The following is a 19,610-nucleotide window of genomic DNA, read 5'->3' as shown; positions in this document are numbered from 1 at the left end:
TCTCTATAGGGTATGTAAGTCTCGTCACGTGACCCTGTAGCCTCATGAGAATGGATCCTCGTCTACCATTCAAATACACAGAGATTTGTCATTAACATAACGTTGAGTTCAGTATTTAAAGCAAAATATATTTTTGTATAAACAACGAACAAAAAAAGACAAATATCTTATTCTACATTATATAAATGTTAATGAAAAGCAGAAGATTTAGTATCGTAGTGCAGCATTTCAAATTCTCAAATTTATCACACAATAAATTAAAAGCGAAGTTTGAATCAAGTATTGGCAACAGTAATAATAAGAAAAAAACAAAGTATTACAATACTTGTATCGTGCTTTGCCACACCACCAGACAAAAGAACGAATATGGTGAAACGCAATCGGTGTATAACCTAAATACAAAACAATAAATACTGCCAGATATCACCAAAATGTCTTCAACAAGTTCTACATGCACGGGGACTCATTTTTTTCGCACCTTTCTTCATTCTTATTTATACTTGTTCTAACTAATGTTAATGTGATTGTTAATGGTGTGTAAGGCAAAGTTTATGTGAAGTAACCATTGTCGATTACAACGCATGCCCAATCTATACATAAAGCCACATACCAAATTTAAAATGAATATTTTATGTTTAGTGGGAGCCAAGGAATTTATGAAAACAATTTTCTCTATCATTCCATATTGTGAAAACCGTGACAGTAATACGAAACAGGAAGGTAATATCAGACGGTAAACAATTTCACTTACAACGTATGGCCCATCCATATAAAGTCACTTAAGAAATAAAAATCAATCCATCATTTATTAGGAGTCGAGATAATTTGCGACAAAATACGAACGGACGGACAATAGGGTTCCAATATCTCCCTATTTGTTGTGTTGGGCTATGGTTTATACGTAAAACAATAGGACCAGAACTATGAGAGTGGTATACAACATTTCAATAAAGAATTCTAAACAAAAAATTACTATATAACACTATGTATCAAGGCACCTTCAAAAATTCTTCTACAATGACGGTCGTTTTTCAATACAGTACATATACGTTCATTAGCCAACTAACTACTATACTATCATGATTCATACCTATAGGCCTCAGTGAATATACATCTCCGATCCAATATTGCACAATATACATACATGTAATTGTTTGTAACAAATTATATTCTTCGACCAATGTTCTTAATCGACTTGTAACTGACTCGATACTGATAATCGATGAGTCAGCAGTTAGAAAAATGCTTTATATCTCATGTGTTTAATGGATCTTTTTCTGAAGGAGGAGAATTGTTCTGAAAACTATCATCCTCACTTTTTTCTGAGACAAGAGCTTTTTCTTCATCTCTGCTTACACTGCCCCCGCCGTTTTGTTCTGTGCTTTGGTCCCCACTTCCACCATCTTGCTTGTTTAAAGCTTTATGAACACTTTGAAAATCTCCGTCAGTTCTAGAAATCAGCGTCATATTAATTGATGTTGAGTTAAATTTACTCCTTGAATGTGAAATACTGCGGTCCCTCACTCTACGCCTCCATGTACGACGAAGTAGAGAAATTACCTGTCAAGGTAAACATAGAATGTAAACAATTATTTAGGCCAAGCTATCAAAAAAAAAAAAAAAAGAAGAAAGAAATAAATAAGAAATAGAAGAAAAAAACACAAGTATTTAGGGCAATCTATAAAAAAATAAAGAACAAAGAAATAAAGTATATGAAATTGCATGCAAATCCTTCATGAATCAGCACATATGGCGTCTTTTCTGAAGCAGGAACTGCTCCCTCTTCCAAGGTTCCTGAGTTAATCCTAAACTTATAAGGCCAAGAAAAGTATATATAACGAGAATAGGTATGGTGTATATACCAATAAGACAACCCCATCGGGATGAAAATGGCAGCCGAAGTCTACCATCTGTTTAACGTAGCATTGAATGAAAAAAATGGGTAGGTAAGTAGGTAAAATCATTTTATCATTTAAAATTATTTTATATAGACACTTACTGAAGGATTATTTGACTTTGATTATGCTGAACCAATGTGCTAGCGAAGGCAGGAAAAATACAAAACCTCAAACAAACCTATTTTTTCTTGGCCTTATCGGATTCGCGGTATTCGTTATTCAGTGCTGCATTTTTTATTTCCTAGGTGCCATGGGACTTCCTTAATTGACTTGTTGATGATCCCGGCATTTTTATGTTCATGAACTTTGAATTCCATCGTTTGAAAGTTGTATATTGCTACATGTACTTTGTTTTACTGAAGAAACTACATTAATATATACATAATATGTAACTGATACATCAGCTTATATGTATAACCTCAACGACGGAGACAGAAAAGACCCTGAATTCACAAGTTTATTATTGTATAGCTCTCAATAACATCACAAACTGCGTTCAATCGCGATCTAAAGTCGAACCTCGAGTCTAATGTTTTCACTAACACCTGCGGATATACATTTCTTTAATATCATACTGTCGAGTCATTATACTTACTTCATTATTTATAAAACAAAACATCAAAGCAACGAAAAATCCCTGAAAAAAAATTGGAAAACATCTTTAGGCAAGTAAGTATTATCTATGCAACATTAGAACTGATGATCGAATAAATATACATGCAATATTTTGTATCTTTTTTTTTTCTGTGATATTTACCAAAACTTAGAGCAGTATACTAATAGTATTCAAAAACCTGACACTGAGGCTTCATATATAGGGTATGTAAGTCTCGTCATGTGACTCCGTGATTTCATAAGAACGGGTCCTTATCTCCCATTCAAATGCATAGAGATTGGTCATTAACATAGCATTGAGTTCAATATTAAAAGCAAAATATATATTTGTGAACAAATACTGATAAAAAAAATTAAAAATATCTAGTTCTACTGAATAAAAATGTTAAGAAAAGCATGTCAATAGAAGATTTTGCATAGTGATACAGCGTTTTCATTTCCAGGAAGTGACAAATAAAATGCAGACCGGCCTTCGGATTTCAATACGTTCTGCATCTAAAATTCCGGAAGGAAAACTGAAACTAGAACGAGACTTACAAACCTTATTACAACTCGGTGCTTGATTTTGCTTTTCATTCTGATATTTTTGGTTTTGAGCACTTCTTGTAAACAATTTATTTCTGGATTAAGATCTTCCTTTATACTTGGTTCTAATACTGCTGATGAAAGGTACATGTAACTTATTGAAACACGTGTCAGCATACCAAAATTAGTAATATTAATATAACAGATATTATGTAATCGGCTATTTTCAATGTTTTTTCTCGTATTTCGTGTTTTGCAATTACATGTAGTAGTAAAATATACATATATGGTCCATCTTAAAATAATGATCGCGACACCGAATGATAAAGTATTTGTTTCCATTTGACGTCAGTTCGTTCAAATCTATCATTCAACAATTGTTCTGTGGAAATTATCTTTCTTATAATGTTAAGCGTTAAGATCGATCCCAATTTAAAGATTATCGCAAAAAAAACACTGAGGTTTACCTGAAGATTACTTATAATTATTGAAAATCGTTCATATTCGAGTCCACCGGGAGCAGATACAGGTATTCTATAAATAGTAACAAATAACTGCACACCAAACAGTGGTATGAGAACGAAAGTTGCTTTCACAGCTTTCCTGATAAAAAAAGAAAAAAAAAACAATGTCGGTATTCATATGAAAATTAAAACACTGATCTTAAGTGGGTTTTATTTATTTATCAAATACTAAGTGCCTTTAAATCAGTAACAGTAACAATATTAATAAATACGTAATCAAGACTACTGCCTGTGCGAAAGCTTAAAACAGTACCAGCAAATTTTTTCAAGCCGATTTCAAAGGAATAAATCTTAATATTAATATCTTTCAGTTATTCTTTTCATATAGTTTGAAAATGGTTGGGATAATGAAATGTAAATAAGGACACATGTAATAGATGTCTGAATGTCATAAATTGCATTTTAATGCCTGACCTCGTCTTAAAGCGCTTTTGATGAACAGTACATTGTATATCATTAAGGTGAAATTCACTGTTGTCTATTTAAGTAGTATTCTTTATAAAAAGCAGGCAGGGTTTGTCATTCGGTTGTTGCATTTTCGTGATAAAACTTATGTAGATTGTTTATGAAATTGACACTTTGTAAGAGTTATCGTTCTTGATTTGGTTGATTGTAGCTATAGTGACAAATAAATGAATGGTTTTCTCAATTATACATACATTATTACATTAAAGTAAAAATATAGCATATGTAAACCGAAAAAAGCATCGTTTGATCAGCGAGTTTTTCTACATCATGAATCACCGCTACCATAGGCAGTGTGTGGATTTTACATGGATTGGTACTAAATAAAACAAACCTAAAGTTACTGGTTTGTTAGGACGAGACTGCATATGCGTTATATGTATTCGCTGCATGATAAACACGGTATTGCAGAGTTTCACTTAGTAGAAATTCATTAACTTTTTTTTTAAATAAAACAAACCTAAAATTACTGGGCTCATTAGGATGTGACTGCATCTGTGTGAGAAGTATTCGGAGTATGTTACAGAGAAATACCAGGTTCACCTGTTCAAATAAAAGGCAATGCCATGCTGTATCAAAACGGTAATCATAGCGGTCTAAAGATAAGTTTAAAGACATGAATTCATCGATACAACCCTTCCTCATCGTTTATCTTAAGTAATGGGATATAATGCTAATTACTAATTAGCAAAATGTCTACAATCTCTGCTTAATGTCTTCTTAACTAGTTTTGAGCTATTTAAATGTAGCTGAACAGAAGGAAGAAAACAACTATTTACATCGTCAGGCGTTGTATATCTATAACGATCGATTTGATAACAAAATTTATTTTAAGTACATGGATATGATTGTATCAAGTTGCTTCTAAAACAATCTTTGTTTAAGTGTCAGTCCCTGTAAGAATCAAGCAAAAATGGGAAAAATCAGAAACATACATATCAAAAACCCACCGATCTGACAATGTTTTATCACTCAAGGATGCCTCCTCTTTTTTAAAACGACCATAATTTTATTCTGCATTATTGGCTTTGCTCAGAAATTTTTCAATAGAATGTTAGAAAAATGAGGATTTAGGCAGAGTAATCTGCGCTTGAAATGTTCATTTTCAGTGCATTTCAATAAAACTGTAATTCAGTGATCCAGTATGATATGAAAAATCCTGTTTTCCTTGATTCTGATAGATCAAATAGTCAAATTACTCCATCAAAATGATGGGTTTTTTCATACCATGTTTCACCCGCTGTCTGATTCTTAGAGAGACTGACACTTAAGCGTCGTGTGTGAGCATCATTTGATCGTACCGTTCTTTCCGGGGTTTTGTTTGTGTTGTAATGAATACTACCATATGATCAGTAGTATATTTAGCTCGTTCCTACTTATCTCACGATGTTTTTCTACTGGTTTACATATTTTAAACCCCTTAAGCCCGTCCATTTCACAAAGTCATTCAATTACAGCAACCTTGTACGTGGAAATTGCACAGATGTTAAAAAAATCCAACAATTGAAGTCACATTTCACGGTCTTTTTCAAAAGCGTTTTTTTTTCTCTTACATGACTAGTTAAAAAATGTCATTAAAATAACATTGCTTTGATACAGCTTACCACTAAACAGATTAGATTTAAAGAATCAAATATCCACTCAAAATTCTTATAACCAGTGGACCAACAGCTGAAACGGTAATGACATTATTTAGATGTAGACCACTGAAGAATTAGGTGGACAAAACTACGAATTAATTTGTCATACATGACCAATGGTTCACATACTGTTTGGTTATCTAAGAAATAAATCACGAAATATCCATTTTATCATTGTTTTACCACGGGCTGGCCATGTTACATCATTGTTTTATCACGGGCTGGCCATGTTACATCATTGTTTTACTCTGAACGATAGTGAGGCATTAAATGACGACATAAATGGCCAGCCCGTGGTAAAACAATGATGTAACATGGCCAGCCCGTGGTAAAACAATGATGTAACATGGCCAACCCGTGGTAAAACAATAATAAAATGGAGTTTCTAATTGGACTAGTTTCTTCATGTGGTCTAAAGAGCTTTGAAGGACGTCATATAAAAATATTGTTTTACCTATGATCAGTAGCGAACTGTTGTTTATTTATTATTATAATAACATTTATCAATTTGCATTGCAGAACTGATGTGTATTTAGTACTTATTTCTTGATTTTCGTCTTGGTATATTTGCTGCAATTTCTTTTTTTTTTAAAGACAGTCAATTGTTGAGCCGCGGCGTCCAAACATCCCGGAATTAACTTTACATGTAATCTCAATATTTATCAAATTAAACAATTATCATGAAACAATAGATGATGTTGGAAATACTGGGAAAAATATCCATGTTCATGCATTTTTAAAAAAACGTTTAGTTTTCTTTTTTTTTCAAAATAAGTCATGCAAAAAGTTACCTTGCATTTGCATAAACAGCCCGTAAAATTGCATATACAAGTGTCGTAGTAAAAGGCACAGCTGAAACGATATAAGGATGTCTGGATAGTGTACAGTTCCTATTATATCAGAGTAAAAATGTTTGTTGAAGGTTACCCTACCTACCCAGTATTTTCTATCCAACCTAGCACATACCATTGGTATTTTTTTTTGTATGAAATAAGGTATACTATCATTTTATAGTGCAGCAAGACATTCTCCCATACAATGTAAGTGTCTATATAAAATAACTTATAACAAGAAAACGATTTTACAAAATTTTATGGTAGTCATCATGAACTCGTGGATCGTTATGGTGTATCCATCTGCACCATGAAAACTGATTTATTCAATGGGTCATAGTTTTCCTTTCTTCGTTTTTCTACCCCGGACTTGACTTTTTATGAGCAACTCGGCGGGTGTTTCTAGAAAAGCAGAAGACGCTTACCCTACCGATGCACCTTGTCCATGCTCCCAGTTTTAAGTGGAGTCCGAGTTGCTCATTTGCTTTTGTTACTTTGAATGTATGATTTCAGTTACTTTATGTTCTTTGTTGTGTATGTCTGTTTTCCATGTCTGGTCTTTGTCCCTGAATTACATTCTTTTGATTATCGCTATAAACTTGGTTCCCTTGATTACTCTTTTACCTACCTATTCTTCATAGAATAATTAATTTGAAAGATGGAATAACCAAAATATGATCACGAGTGCCGAAGAACCCCTGGATCTAACGAGTGCGCGGAACTTGCGCACGTGTTAAATCTTTATACGTTCTTGGCACGAGTGAGGTTTTTACGCGAGTGTTGAGGATCTGGGATTTCTGCCACCAATGTGAAAAAGTCCCGTCTGTTCACGATGGCGTACAGCGGAACGAGTGAAAAGACGAGGAATTTATCGTAGGACTAGAAGAAATCCAAGAGTGTAAGAACGTATTTCGTCCCTTTTTACAGTCAAAGGTGAGGAATTACAATGGAAGGTAATGAGTACTGAATTTGCATAAAATGCAAGTCGTATTACTAGGCGCCGATTTACCACGTGTGATTAACAGTAATCACCGCGAAAATAACGTTATATAGAAATTAATTCTTAAGTTTTTTTGTAAAATTTGAATATGTTATAACATACATGTACATTATCATTCAAAGATGTGAACCTGCGTACAAAGAGTTGGATTATTTTTTTTATTGACTCTTTGAACTTTACTGGACTACTTTTACATTGCGTGTTCCGGTCGCTAACAACTATCTGTCATGGGCTGTCTGTCATAGACAAACAACGAAAACGGAAGAAGAATTCGTTCACTGGTATTCAGATATGATGGTGAGTGTCTTTGATCTACATGCATTACAGCGACAAATTAAACGGTAAAACCATACGAGTGATGCTAACAATGTATCAATATATTCTTCCATATTATATATACAGAATTTTACATGCTAAAATATGTATCACATGCAATATCAACCTGAAACCCCTATATCATCCAAAGGGATACCAGCCCGAAGGGTGATATACATGTAGGTCGACGGTTGTTACAAAGCATGTGATACTGATTTTTGCATGTCATGTTCATTATACGATATATTTAATCTTGATACTTTAAGTGTGTCCTGAGTAAAATGGTGTGGTCTATACCATTAGGGGTTAACAATATACTTTTTAGGGTTTAAACAATCACTTAAAATGCATGTGCAAAACAAGTATATTTAAGTATTTTTCTGTCCAAGAATCAGGCAAAATGTGTGTAAGGTGTGGCACACGAAGGAAAAAACAACGCAGAATTGCCTGATTCTTATAGAGAATGGCACTTAATCCTAAATACATGACAAAAGTCGTAGCCAGGACCAAAATCAATACGGAAGCCTCTCGTAGCAAATAAAAGTATTTTGATTTGTTCCTATCGCAAGCATATTGAAGCGCCTTCCTTCTACACGATGACGTACTCCTAAATAGTGGGGAAACGCTTTCGGATCCACGTCGGGTCTGGGAGAAGGCCAGAGCGTCAACACAGCAGCCCAGCCGTTAGTAGGACAAACTCTGAACGAGTTCTGCGGTCAAGTATCCCGAAGGCTGGGCTCCGCCACAACACCAGTTGGTTCTACTAACCACTAACACCGACCACGAGAAGCATACATTAGTATTCAAGGTCGTTAAAAAAAACCCTGTCATCATTTAAATCTTGGCTTCTTTAAATACATTGTAACTACACCACTTATTATCATATAATGCATTAGTAAAACTAATCAAAATAAAATTTATGAAAATAACGATACTATATTTATTTCCCTGCGGATAACACTTACTCCAACCTGCAACATAAAATGGTAGCAGTGATCTGGGAGGTGAAAAAGCATCGCTCATCAATCGGTGAAGAAAGAAACCCTCACAGAACATCCATGTAAAGCTGGCACTTTTAAGATATATCTTCAAAAATGAAAGAATCTTACATCCTACCTGGAAAATAAATGACACCATAATAATAAATGTTTAATGGTGATGATCATTCATATGTAAAATTTTATTGATACATATACATAGGGTATGCAAGTCGCGTCACGTGACTCCGTGAATGGGTCCTAATCTTCTTTTCTATTGGATGGAGAATCGACATTTACAGAGCGTTGAGTTCAGTATTAAAAGAAAAACACCTTTCTGTGAAAAAATATCGATAGATATGACAAATATCTACTTTCACATACATGTAATGGATTATTAAGAAAGGCAATAAATAAAATAGACATTCCGGTAAGAAAAATGAAACTAGAACGTGAATAATAAACCCTATTGTAGTTTACTGAATTGAGTACTACGGTCATGACAAAAATGGATAAGAATGGGATACGCAATAATGAAATAACTGCATTTTTATCTAGTGCAAGTTAATATGCTCAAAGAAAGTTTATCGTTTAGACCTTCATATTTCTAAGTAGTAGAAAAGTTATGATTAATATCAAAGTGTATTCAATTATGGTTGGGCGATGTTCTTTAAATATTATTCAAGGAATGATTGTTATATTTTTTCGGTCTATAAGAAATAACCCCAATCACGTGGTGCAACTAAATTTTGAAGTGTGCACCACGGGCCTTGGGGTAAACACATCAAATAGACCGAATAAGTATAACAGGCAATAATGGCTTTTCTCTAAAACTTACCCCATTTTGAAAGAGCACTGATTCACTACTAATCGCATTTGTTATTCTGTCATACGTCACAAACAAATCCCACAATACCACAGTAATCTCTTTCAACAACAAAGACAGGAAGAAATTAATATGAAGACGAATTCTATGTTGTTTTCGCAGATTTCTGGAACAAAGAAACTGTACGAATGAAAAATTCAATTTAATGTTACATGCGCGACATTGGGTCAACTTTATGTAATGATAAGGTGAAGAGATTTTCAAAATAAATGAAATTTTGTTTTATAATCAATATTACTAGATTTAAAATAATAATGTCAATGATAGGTCGCAGTTTAGAAACAACATTTATTCGTGTCGTATAAAGCGATTGCTTTTTTTTTCACTTTCTTTAAATGTATTCATTTTTTTTTTGGGGGGGGGGCATATAAAAGGATCCCACATATCTAAATAACAATACATCTCAATACGACTTTCACACTCATTACCGTTCCAGAAAAGATGTTCATATATCAAGTTAGCTTGCGTCAACAGGCGCCAGAACGGAGAAATTGCAACGGGAGCCAAGGGAACATAAACTTGAATTGATTACTACGAAGAATTCTTAAATGATTCAGTTCTATAGACTAATTTCAGATTTTTTATGTTAAGAGACATTTGCTTCTCTAGTGTAAAAGCCTAAACAAGTTATCGCCAAAATCGACGAAAAAGCGATTGTGAGCGGCTTCTTTTGTTTTCTCGTGTTACGCAGACATAAACATTTTGAAAGTAATTGACCTGATTGGTCAAGACATATTTTTCGCCTACGTTGCGACACCTCATTTATAAGGATGGAATAATGAAACTTTAAAAACTAGCCAATGAACATTTCAAATTCTATTTTAAAAGAAAGAGTCTCCAGTTCTATCTTAAATAAATTGTATTGGCGGGTCCCGAAATCTTGAAAATGTGTCAAGAAAAAATGGGGATCCAGGCTATAAATGCTCATAATTTGACTAAGCCTTGCATGAGGTTTTCAAAAATTTCCAATAAAACCCCATCCTGGGTAAGCCACTGGCAAGGGATCAAACATTATACTCAACAGCATGCGTTCACATCATTCAAGAACTTCCAGAAAAGAAGATTCAAAACCAACGCGGATAAGTTATGTTTTAATGCCATTATTTAGTAGGATAATATAATATAAATCTACTAATTATAACGTAATTTACACTTCCGTCCATTTAACAGATGGGTCTATAAAGGATATAATTATTTTTCCGCCTTAGTTATACATTTTTCATTACAAACCTTAATGAAAAATTCCAGTCATATTGCGTGGTAATTCAAATAAATAATTAAATTGGTCTGAAGAAACTATTACTGACAAGATGGTTAAAGGTCAATAAGACTCTGTATATATCTTATTTATACCTTCTTATTGTATGCAGAGATTTGAGCCATCGTTGTAGAACTTAGAAAGTATATAGTTAAATGTGATTACGCTGCAGCTCAGTGTCGCTTCACCAGGAGAGCGGATGAATTCAAATGGATAACGTATGGTATAGATTAAAATAATTACCAGGAGCTGTGTTTTACGACTTTTGTTTCAAAGTGATAAAGCAACATAAAATGAGATGAATTCTATTACGAACAAAGCTATTAAATAAAAGGGAAAAGTTTTATATTCCGGACACTCTTTCGTGTCATTTCCGGATTTGACTTCAATTATACTTTTCACCTGGTCAATTTAAAAAGTGCCTTTAATTTGAGATTGTGGGTTTATTTTTCCAAAATTCTATTAGATGCCTTGTGTGAATATTCAGTTAGCAAAGTCTTTATAATCATATTAGGAAAAAAGCGTGAGCGATGTCTTATTCCATGAAGAAGTTCTGGCATATGAATGACTCGAAAACGATCGTTCGGGCCTGGTGCCAAATAATACTAATAGAAAACTTAGATTAAGTCTGAGAATTTTCTTAATTTTCACGGTAACTCCAATCGAGAACTCTTGAATTTTTTTATGTCGCAAACAGTACAGAAATTTCTGTACTTCATTTTTTTTTTAAAGTTTTGTGGCTCTGGGACCGGAAGTATGCAGTTAGAAGATGGTCATAAGTTTAACGCAGACCGGAAGTTTCGTATATTTCCTTTGGGCAAAACATCGGCGATACAGGAACATTGCAGTGCATTATAAATAGTCAAAGGTTATATGAGTACAAAAAAATCCGACCATTTTGGTCAAATCCCAAACTCGTTTTATTTGAAATGTATTGCCCCTTAAACCCAATGACACTTGGAAAGATTTACATTTTTACGATTTGATCAATTTGTGAATGTTTGATATACACACAGACGCAACAAACTTTGAAACTTGTGCATATTTAAAGAGATAGACCTAAGGTAAGGGAAATTCTTGAAATCAGTGATATATTTGTATCATTTTCAATGTCATCAAAGTTCATCAAGCTTTCATTTGAAACAGAATGAAATCTGTTATGTTGATGCTTACATGAGATTGATGTAAAATGCTGAGTAGAAACGTTCCAATGATTTGCAAGAGTTGTGTCCCTTTCCTTAGGTCCAGCCCCTTGAAGAAGTCTTAGTACAAACCCATGCGTATGTATATATTCATGTACGCTTTTCTTTGAATATAACGTTAATTTAATCGGCAGTGCATTTATTACATTTAATTACTTCGGTAAAATATTCATCAAAGGAAGTAAATACTGGAACGATCTACTTACTGATATCTGAGAAAAATAAATATGGACGGACATAGAAGTATAATGCTGGCCACACTACAGCCCAAACCAATGAAGATGGACGTCTTTAAATCCTGCAAATAATAATCAGACTATTAGGATAAGAAATAAATCAATTTATCATTAAGTATGCATAAAAAATCTGTATTAAAATTTAGTTCTATATAGAAAATATATTGATAACTAAATACATTAAGTTTGCAGAAGTTTTGTCTACCTTAAAATCTTAATTGTTTTAAATAGTAGTCTTTATAAATTAACAGGAGGAGATAAATTTCAGGTTACACAAAAAAAAATTAAAAATAAAAAAAAACAAAAAAAAAACAAACACAAACACAAAAAAAAAACAAAAACAAAACAAAACAAAAAGGCAAACAAAAGCCTCTTTTATTTCTGATTTAAAAACAGTCATACATAAGCATATAGTGTTCATGTGAAATGCATGTGACTTGAGCTATATGTGAATTCTTATGAACCTGACCTTAAACTGATGTAATAATTTTAGCTTGAAATTTAGGATACATTGAGACTTGATTCCCATGGATTTCACGTGAACTGTCATAAAAAATTGGTTTGTTTACTACAGGTGAAAAGCATGTGTAATTCATGTGAAAATTATGTGTAGTTTATGTGAAAATCATATGAAATGATATTGCCTATGTAGATCTTATAACCAGATGTCCTTTTCACAAAAAATCGTAAGTGTAAAATTAGTCGTAAATTATGATGTCATAATAGAGTTAAATATGTGACGTCACAACTTACGACTAATTTGACTCTTTCGATTTTTTTGTGAAAATGGCTGCAGTATTTTAGTTTGTCATTCAATTGTTTCATTTATATAGATTCTATTTAAAATTGGCACTTTGCAAGAGTTGTCGGTCTTGATTTGGTTGAGTTCAGAAGGAGATGAATGAGTGTACGATTTTCTCCTAAATACAAATCTGTATTCAGGAAAGGCTTTTGTTACCTAAACATACAGTGTGTGTAGACCAAAAGAGCATGGTTTGGTCGGTGGGTTTTTCGGCACCATTTAACCCCTCACAATTGGCAGTTTCTGGATTTTTTAAGTCAGATTTAGAACTAACATTCAAGTGTTCTTTAAATAAAGTATTTTTCCTTGTGTACTAAAATGTTCTCTTAATCGAAAACATCATTGAGAGCTTTTAATTATATCTATTATATCTATTCAATATAAATATAATTATGTAGATATAAATTAAGAAACATAACGTACGTCCATATTCATGCATGGTTGATAGTTGGTCCACTCCTGGCCATGTCTTTTCTCCCAGCTACCATTGGCTTGGCAAACCTTGATAGCTTCTCCTTTTTAATCAATGATGAGAAAGCAAAATTCCTTTATTTGTAGTATAATGAGTGGGTTGCATAAAAAACGTTTTATAGCTATAAAATAGACTAAAGTCCATATTTGTTACATGTAAAATTTTATTCTCTGTGAGAATCAAGCAGTGGGTAAAACATTGTATGAAAAAAAGCCATTTTTGAAAGTGTAATGTTGACAAATTTGCACCATCAGATTTAGGGAAAAAAAGACAAAATTGTCCATACTATTTAGGTAAATTGAGTTATAATTTTATTGAAATGAAAACGAACATTTCAAGGGCAGATAACTCATTTCTATCATATTCTATTGAAAAATTTCTGAACAAATCCAGTGATGCGGAGATTAAGTGTTTCAAATATAGAGATCAACCTAGAGAGAAACTGTATTTTAAGATTGATAGGTTTTTGACATGCATGTTTCTGACTTTCCCATTTTGCCTGATTCTTACGAAGACGTACGTTAAAGTTCAAGCAACCGAATCTAAATTTCTATAAATATATTTAAGCAAACAACATCAGAATATGTGTACTTCGCTGCACATATACCACATTTTACGATAATAGGTGTATATGTTAGAAACAACTACCCACAAGTCTTCAATGAACGACGAGGAAACCACCATGCCACAGGGCAGGCTGAAACTGGCCCAAAAATTATACACAATGTATATTTCTACGTAGCAATTAGTAACCCGAGAGCTATATTCAAGAACAATGTTGTATATTACTTCAGAAATATACCATGGAAGCATCCAACACCAACAAAGTTTTCAATATGGCATTTTTCTTAGTATTTACGCTGGCATGATATTATTTTTCTACAGTTTCTTTCTACTATGGCAACATCCCTTCAGGACCTGCGTTTTGAGTTCCCATATCATACCTCATATGTTATGCTAGAGAGCTAGCCGAAACAACGGAGACTTTTGTACAGGGCTACACATATTATGAAAATGTTTCTGGAGAAGAGTTGTGATGCTACAAGATTAGTTATAAAGAAAGTAATCACTACACAAGTTATCATGTATGTCTCGCTATGGTGTATCCATCTGCACCGTGAACCGATTTCTCATTTCAGTTTTAGTGCATTTCAATGATATTGTAAGTCAATGGTACAGCATAATATGGACAATATTGTCTGTTTTCCTTGATTCTGATGGTGCAAGTAGTCAACTTACACTATCAAAATGACGGGTTTTTATACCATTTTTCACCGACTGCCTGATTCTTATAGATACTGACACTTAATTGCTTCCTCTATTCCTTCAACGTAATTTACCTACATTATGAGATACTTACGTGTAAGTATTTGTAAAAATAAGGCAAAATGGAAAAATAAGCAACATGCATGCCAGAAACCCACCGATCTAACAATATAATTTCTATCAAAGATGAAATTTTTCAACGACCACTATTTTATTAATTTCTGGATCACTAGATTTGTTCAGAAAGGCAGAAAAATGAGATTTTTGACATAGTTACATTTATATATCTGCCCTTGAAATGTTCATTTTTTTGTGCATTTCAATGAAATTATACATTGTAACTAAATATATCAAAATGATATGGAAAATCTTGTCTTTTTCCTTGATTCTGATGGCACAATTAAATAGTCAAATCAATACCATGTTTCACCCACTGCCTGATTCTTACAGAGACTGACACTTAAATGTTAATAACATTATAGTTCGAATTTCTTTATGAAAACATTTGATATAGGTCGGTGCTCTCTGATAGAGCAAGTAATCAGGTTTTATAGATGTTTATTTATTTGCACCAACCACACATATCAACATGGCATGCAGTAAATTTATGATTTTATGACAAATTGAAAGGTTAAAAGTATTGATATACTGCTTTAAGAGCTAATGACGATGGAAAAAGCTAAAAGAGAAAGAAATTGAATTAACTGATATTTTTTATAAATACAAAATGTAACTATCATACCTTTTACAAAAATGCATCAACTATGATGTATTTTTTTTCATAATTTAACAAACCTCTAAGATGTTAGCTTAAAACAGATAAATATTTGGTTTTGCAAAAGATACGAAACTAATAAAGACACCGACTCTGTGTTACAGGTTAACTTCCAGAGTTGGACTGAAATTGGACTCTCAACTCAGTTTTAGGTTCAAGTTTGATCACCGATATGAGAACTTAGTCTACAGCGTTCGTCTTTTAGTAAGATTAACATAACCAGATACAGTTCCCGGATACAATAGTTTAACAGAAAACCGTGTAGACGTATCATACTATTCCATCCAAAATATATGTGCTAGATTTCATTGTTTGGGACATTCTTTTCTATTACTCCCTTTTTACATTCATTTTAAGGGATCATTTACATTTATTGTCATACCAATGATCATAAATTATATTTTAATAAATGTATCCTATATTTACATGTATATGATACATGTATTATGATGGTATACGCTTACTTGATGGATCAGCAAAATGCAAGAATAATGGACACGACAAATATACTTGTTGGCCCGGTTCTGTGTCGTCCCAGCATCCCCAGCCATCCCACGTCCGTCCGCATGTTGCATTTGAATTCTTCACAGGGGTAGATAACTGTTTTTCACAACATTTATTAGCGGCAATACAACACGACTTCCAGCGACGACATTCATCACTGTTTATTGTGGAACAGATCTCATTGACAAACGTCTCATTATGGATATCGGGTGTAATCAGAGACTTCTTTGACGCACTGTATAAATATGGCACCCGATCTGAAGCAAATAGGTCCCGCTCAGGTTTAAGTATGAATAAATATTGATAGCACCAAGCGCATGAGAAAAGTCCAAACACATTTGGAGGATGATGCCCTACACCTGAATGACACGTTCTTTCTACTGCAGCCAAGAGCACACATATCACCTGTAAACAATATCAAGAAAATAGTGAAATGGAAACACACATCATAAAATTAAATAAAAAATATGTGAAACCAGATTGGGTGAGTTTATACAGGTTACGTTGTAATATAATCGAGTTAATGTTTATATCCGTTCCCAGTAGGTGTTACATAAGTACATTTAATGTGATACATTTGTATATGGTTTCTTACAGACCCAAGTAGGTAATGTAGTAATCGATAGTACTATATCATGTTAATAATCGTCCTTAGTAGGTGATTAGATGAGTAATGTAGTATACGGATACTAACCGTCCTCAGTAGGCGACTACATAAGTAACGTAGTACTCCTAAGTACCATTTTATGTAATAACTGAACAAGTTGTACCGTAGTAAGGTAGTCATTCAAAGTACCAATTTAAGATTATAACAATCGTGAGTAGGTGAAGGTAATGGTACCTGTACATGTATATATAATAAATGAACAGGTGATTACGTACTGTACAAATGTTACAGGTAGTCAATTGAAATACCAGACGAGTTTATAAACATCTGGAGTAAGTGTAAAGTAATGATTCATAGTGATATTCTCTTGAGTAGTTACATAAGTAACGTAAAATCGCACAAGTGTTTGCCTTTTCTAGCAATACAAATATTCGGCAAGTGTTCATGACAACTGCCGTACATGTCAAAATATCATGACTGTATTTGCAGAAAATGAAAGTACATGTACGCATAACACAGCCAGTTTGTATGGGCAAAACAATGAGTTTGTTTAGCATGAATGTTTCCATCAATAATCTATCTGTCTTATAAAGTCAGACAGAATCTTATGAAACCGACATGCCAAAATTACTTTAAGACAAATCTAAATTAAACATTTTTCGCCTTGATGTCTCTGTTGTTTAATTTGTAACAGCTATCATTACATTATATCAAACAAGTTGTCAGAATTGTACGTGGAAAATGTATTTCAACGGTCAGACTAGTCAGAGTTATGATATCAAAATACAAAAGAAAGAATAAGATTTGTACTTTATATTATAGATCAAAATTATTGTTCATGTGAACTTTTGGAATTCTTTATGTGCATTTGGTATTCTTTTGTTGTAGGTTTATGAAGGAATTGCGTATGGTCGAACTTTCTTAGTTCAAAAACATTGAAAGTAATATTTTTGAACGCCATCCGTTAAGTTTCAGTTAACGCTGCAGTACAAATAAAGTTAACACTGTAGTGCCGATACAGTTAACTGAGCCATAAGTATCAGTTAATGAAAACTGAACACTCATCTGTCCTGATCCTGACACTGACGAAAGCGATTGTTCATAGTTGCATGCTTGTTGGTCGCGTTACTATAATTTAGGACACGGAAAGCAATAAAATGGTGACCGTACCCTTCTGAAGGGTACACATTACAGTTCATTATGCATATTCCATCCAAAGAAACAAAGGTCCATACAACGACCCAAGAGACATTTCTATGATATGATATTACAGAAACAGTATATTATAAAAATTGTATTTTCCATTAAATTATAATTGATATATCAATGGAAGAATTACTTGTATTTTCTCAGTGTTATTTGAATTGTAAATTTGTTATGTCCACATAGCCTTTAATTTACATGTATGTGATGAGGATGGCGCGTCTCCTTTTTGTCCACTTCATTTTATATGGCTCTAATGTCTCGTCACGTGACTCTGTTAATACACGAGAATGGATCCACAAATCCCACTCAGAGGTTAATTAATATACTACAACTCTATAAATAAAAACCTCGGTGATAAAATATGACTCTTACCTATCGGTATATATACACTATAAATTAAGTTTAAAGACAAAATAAAAAATTCTGATGCATGTACTATAATTAAAATATGAATGTGTACCCTACAGTACCAAATCTTGGACGCGACCGAAACTTACAAGCCCTATTTTGGTGTTGTGCTTCAGCTGCATCTTAACTGTAAAATAGGTGAACAATCTGTATTCTCTTTTTAACAATCCGATTAGCAAGTGCAACACTTGACAGATGGAAAACATTGAAGGATTAATGCAGGGGAACGTGCATGTGGTTATTGTGGTCCAATTACACAGTGCTGGATCCCGCGGAATCTTGTATAAATCTTGTTAGAAAGTTTTTCAATATAACTGAAAGGAACAATATATCAAAATTCCTTTATCTAATGGAAACTGTAAACACCCAAAGGCCGGGACACTGACACTGCACTTTATCTTCTGGCTGACGACATATCTTTAATTCCTTTACCACAGACTGCTTTAACAGTAGAATCAATGTGATTCTTTTACGATATGACTTGAACTTGCGAAGAAAGGAGTTTGGTCAAAATGGGGGCAATTTAGCAACAAATTATTTTCTTCCTTTATAAGAAGAATTATTATCGTCTATCTTAGTTTCCTTAAAGTGCGTTGAACAGTTACAAAATGACAATAAACGATAATCTTGCGATAGAATAAACAAAATGTCAATAAGGAAGAAATAAGAGAGTAAGTTTAAACTTGTCGGCTGAATTTCACCTTGATCGCCTCGTTTCTTGAATCAATTAGATTATTTGTCTCTCAGACTTGAAAATGCAATTAATAACTGGTTTCAAGCATTCCTTGTCCTTTCATATAACCGTAACATGAGCATGATTTCGAAATAGCATGCAAATATAACACTGTGTGGGTCGTGACACAAACGTCTCCGTTGTGAAACAAATTGTATCAAACTTTAAGAACACTCACAAAATGAATGGATACGTTTTAAAACGATTTTGAAGAGGACAATTAAATCTTAAGACCTGCTGGTGCAATACTATAATCAACAAAACACTTAATCAATTAAGAAAATGTAAATTGTACTTAAGAGAATAATCACATTAGCGATACGTCTTCTCGTTATAGATGTATCATTGGACGCTTAAATCAAGTCAGATGGGTGCAAAAAGTTAAAAATATAATATTTTTTTTTAGTTTTGCTTTGAAAGCATATGGAATTTTGACAAAAAGTGTTGTAAAATAAAAGAAAAA

At 33.2% G+C, this 19,610-nt stretch overlaps 1 protein-coding gene across 5 annotated transcripts in view; it reads right to left on the bottom strand.

The window, feature by feature from the left end:
* Nucleotides 1-107: 107 nt before the first annotated feature.
* The window catches only part of LOC148602852 (calcitonin gene-related peptide type 1 receptor-like), a 46,043-nt gene continuing 26,540 nt past the window's right edge, over nucleotides 108-19,610 (bottom strand). For 3 of the 5 annotated variants that reach the window (XM_088551262.1, XM_088551261.1, XM_088551259.1), the window contains exons 3-13: nucleotides 16,154-16,598; nucleotides 13,600-13,691; nucleotides 12,345-12,436; nucleotides 9,631-9,784; nucleotides 8,781-8,931; nucleotides 6,459-6,519; nucleotides 5,632-5,698; nucleotides 4,488-4,570; nucleotides 3,506-3,641; nucleotides 2,494-2,535; nucleotides 1,109-1,560 (exon numbers count right to left, since the gene is read on the bottom strand). In XM_088551262.1, the coding sequence (XP_088407388.1) occupies nucleotides 1,255-1,560; nucleotides 2,494-2,535; nucleotides 3,506-3,641; nucleotides 4,488-4,570; nucleotides 5,632-5,698; nucleotides 6,459-6,519; nucleotides 8,781-8,931; nucleotides 9,631-9,784; nucleotides 12,345-12,436; nucleotides 13,600-13,691; nucleotides 16,154-16,598 (1,629 nt within the window). In that variant the 3' untranslated portion in view covers nucleotides 1,109-1,254. Of the gene's footprint in view, nucleotides 1,561-2,493; nucleotides 2,536-3,505; nucleotides 3,642-4,487; nucleotides 4,571-5,631; nucleotides 5,699-6,458; nucleotides 6,520-8,780; nucleotides 8,932-9,630; nucleotides 9,785-12,344; nucleotides 12,437-13,599; nucleotides 13,692-16,153; nucleotides 16,599-19,610 lie in introns of all 5 variants that reach the window. The other 2 variants (XM_088551257.1, XM_088551258.1) reach the window with 2 other exon arrangements.

This window comes from Perna viridis, chromosome 11 (assembly GCF_037379345.1).
Source record: "Perna viridis isolate PV_CMFRI_1.1 ecotype Kerala chromosome 11, ASM3737934v1, whole genome shotgun sequence".
Lineage (NCBI taxonomy): Eukaryota > Metazoa > Mollusca > Bivalvia > Mytilida > Mytilidae > Perna > Perna viridis.
This window is presented reverse-complemented; position numbering and strand designations above follow the sequence as displayed.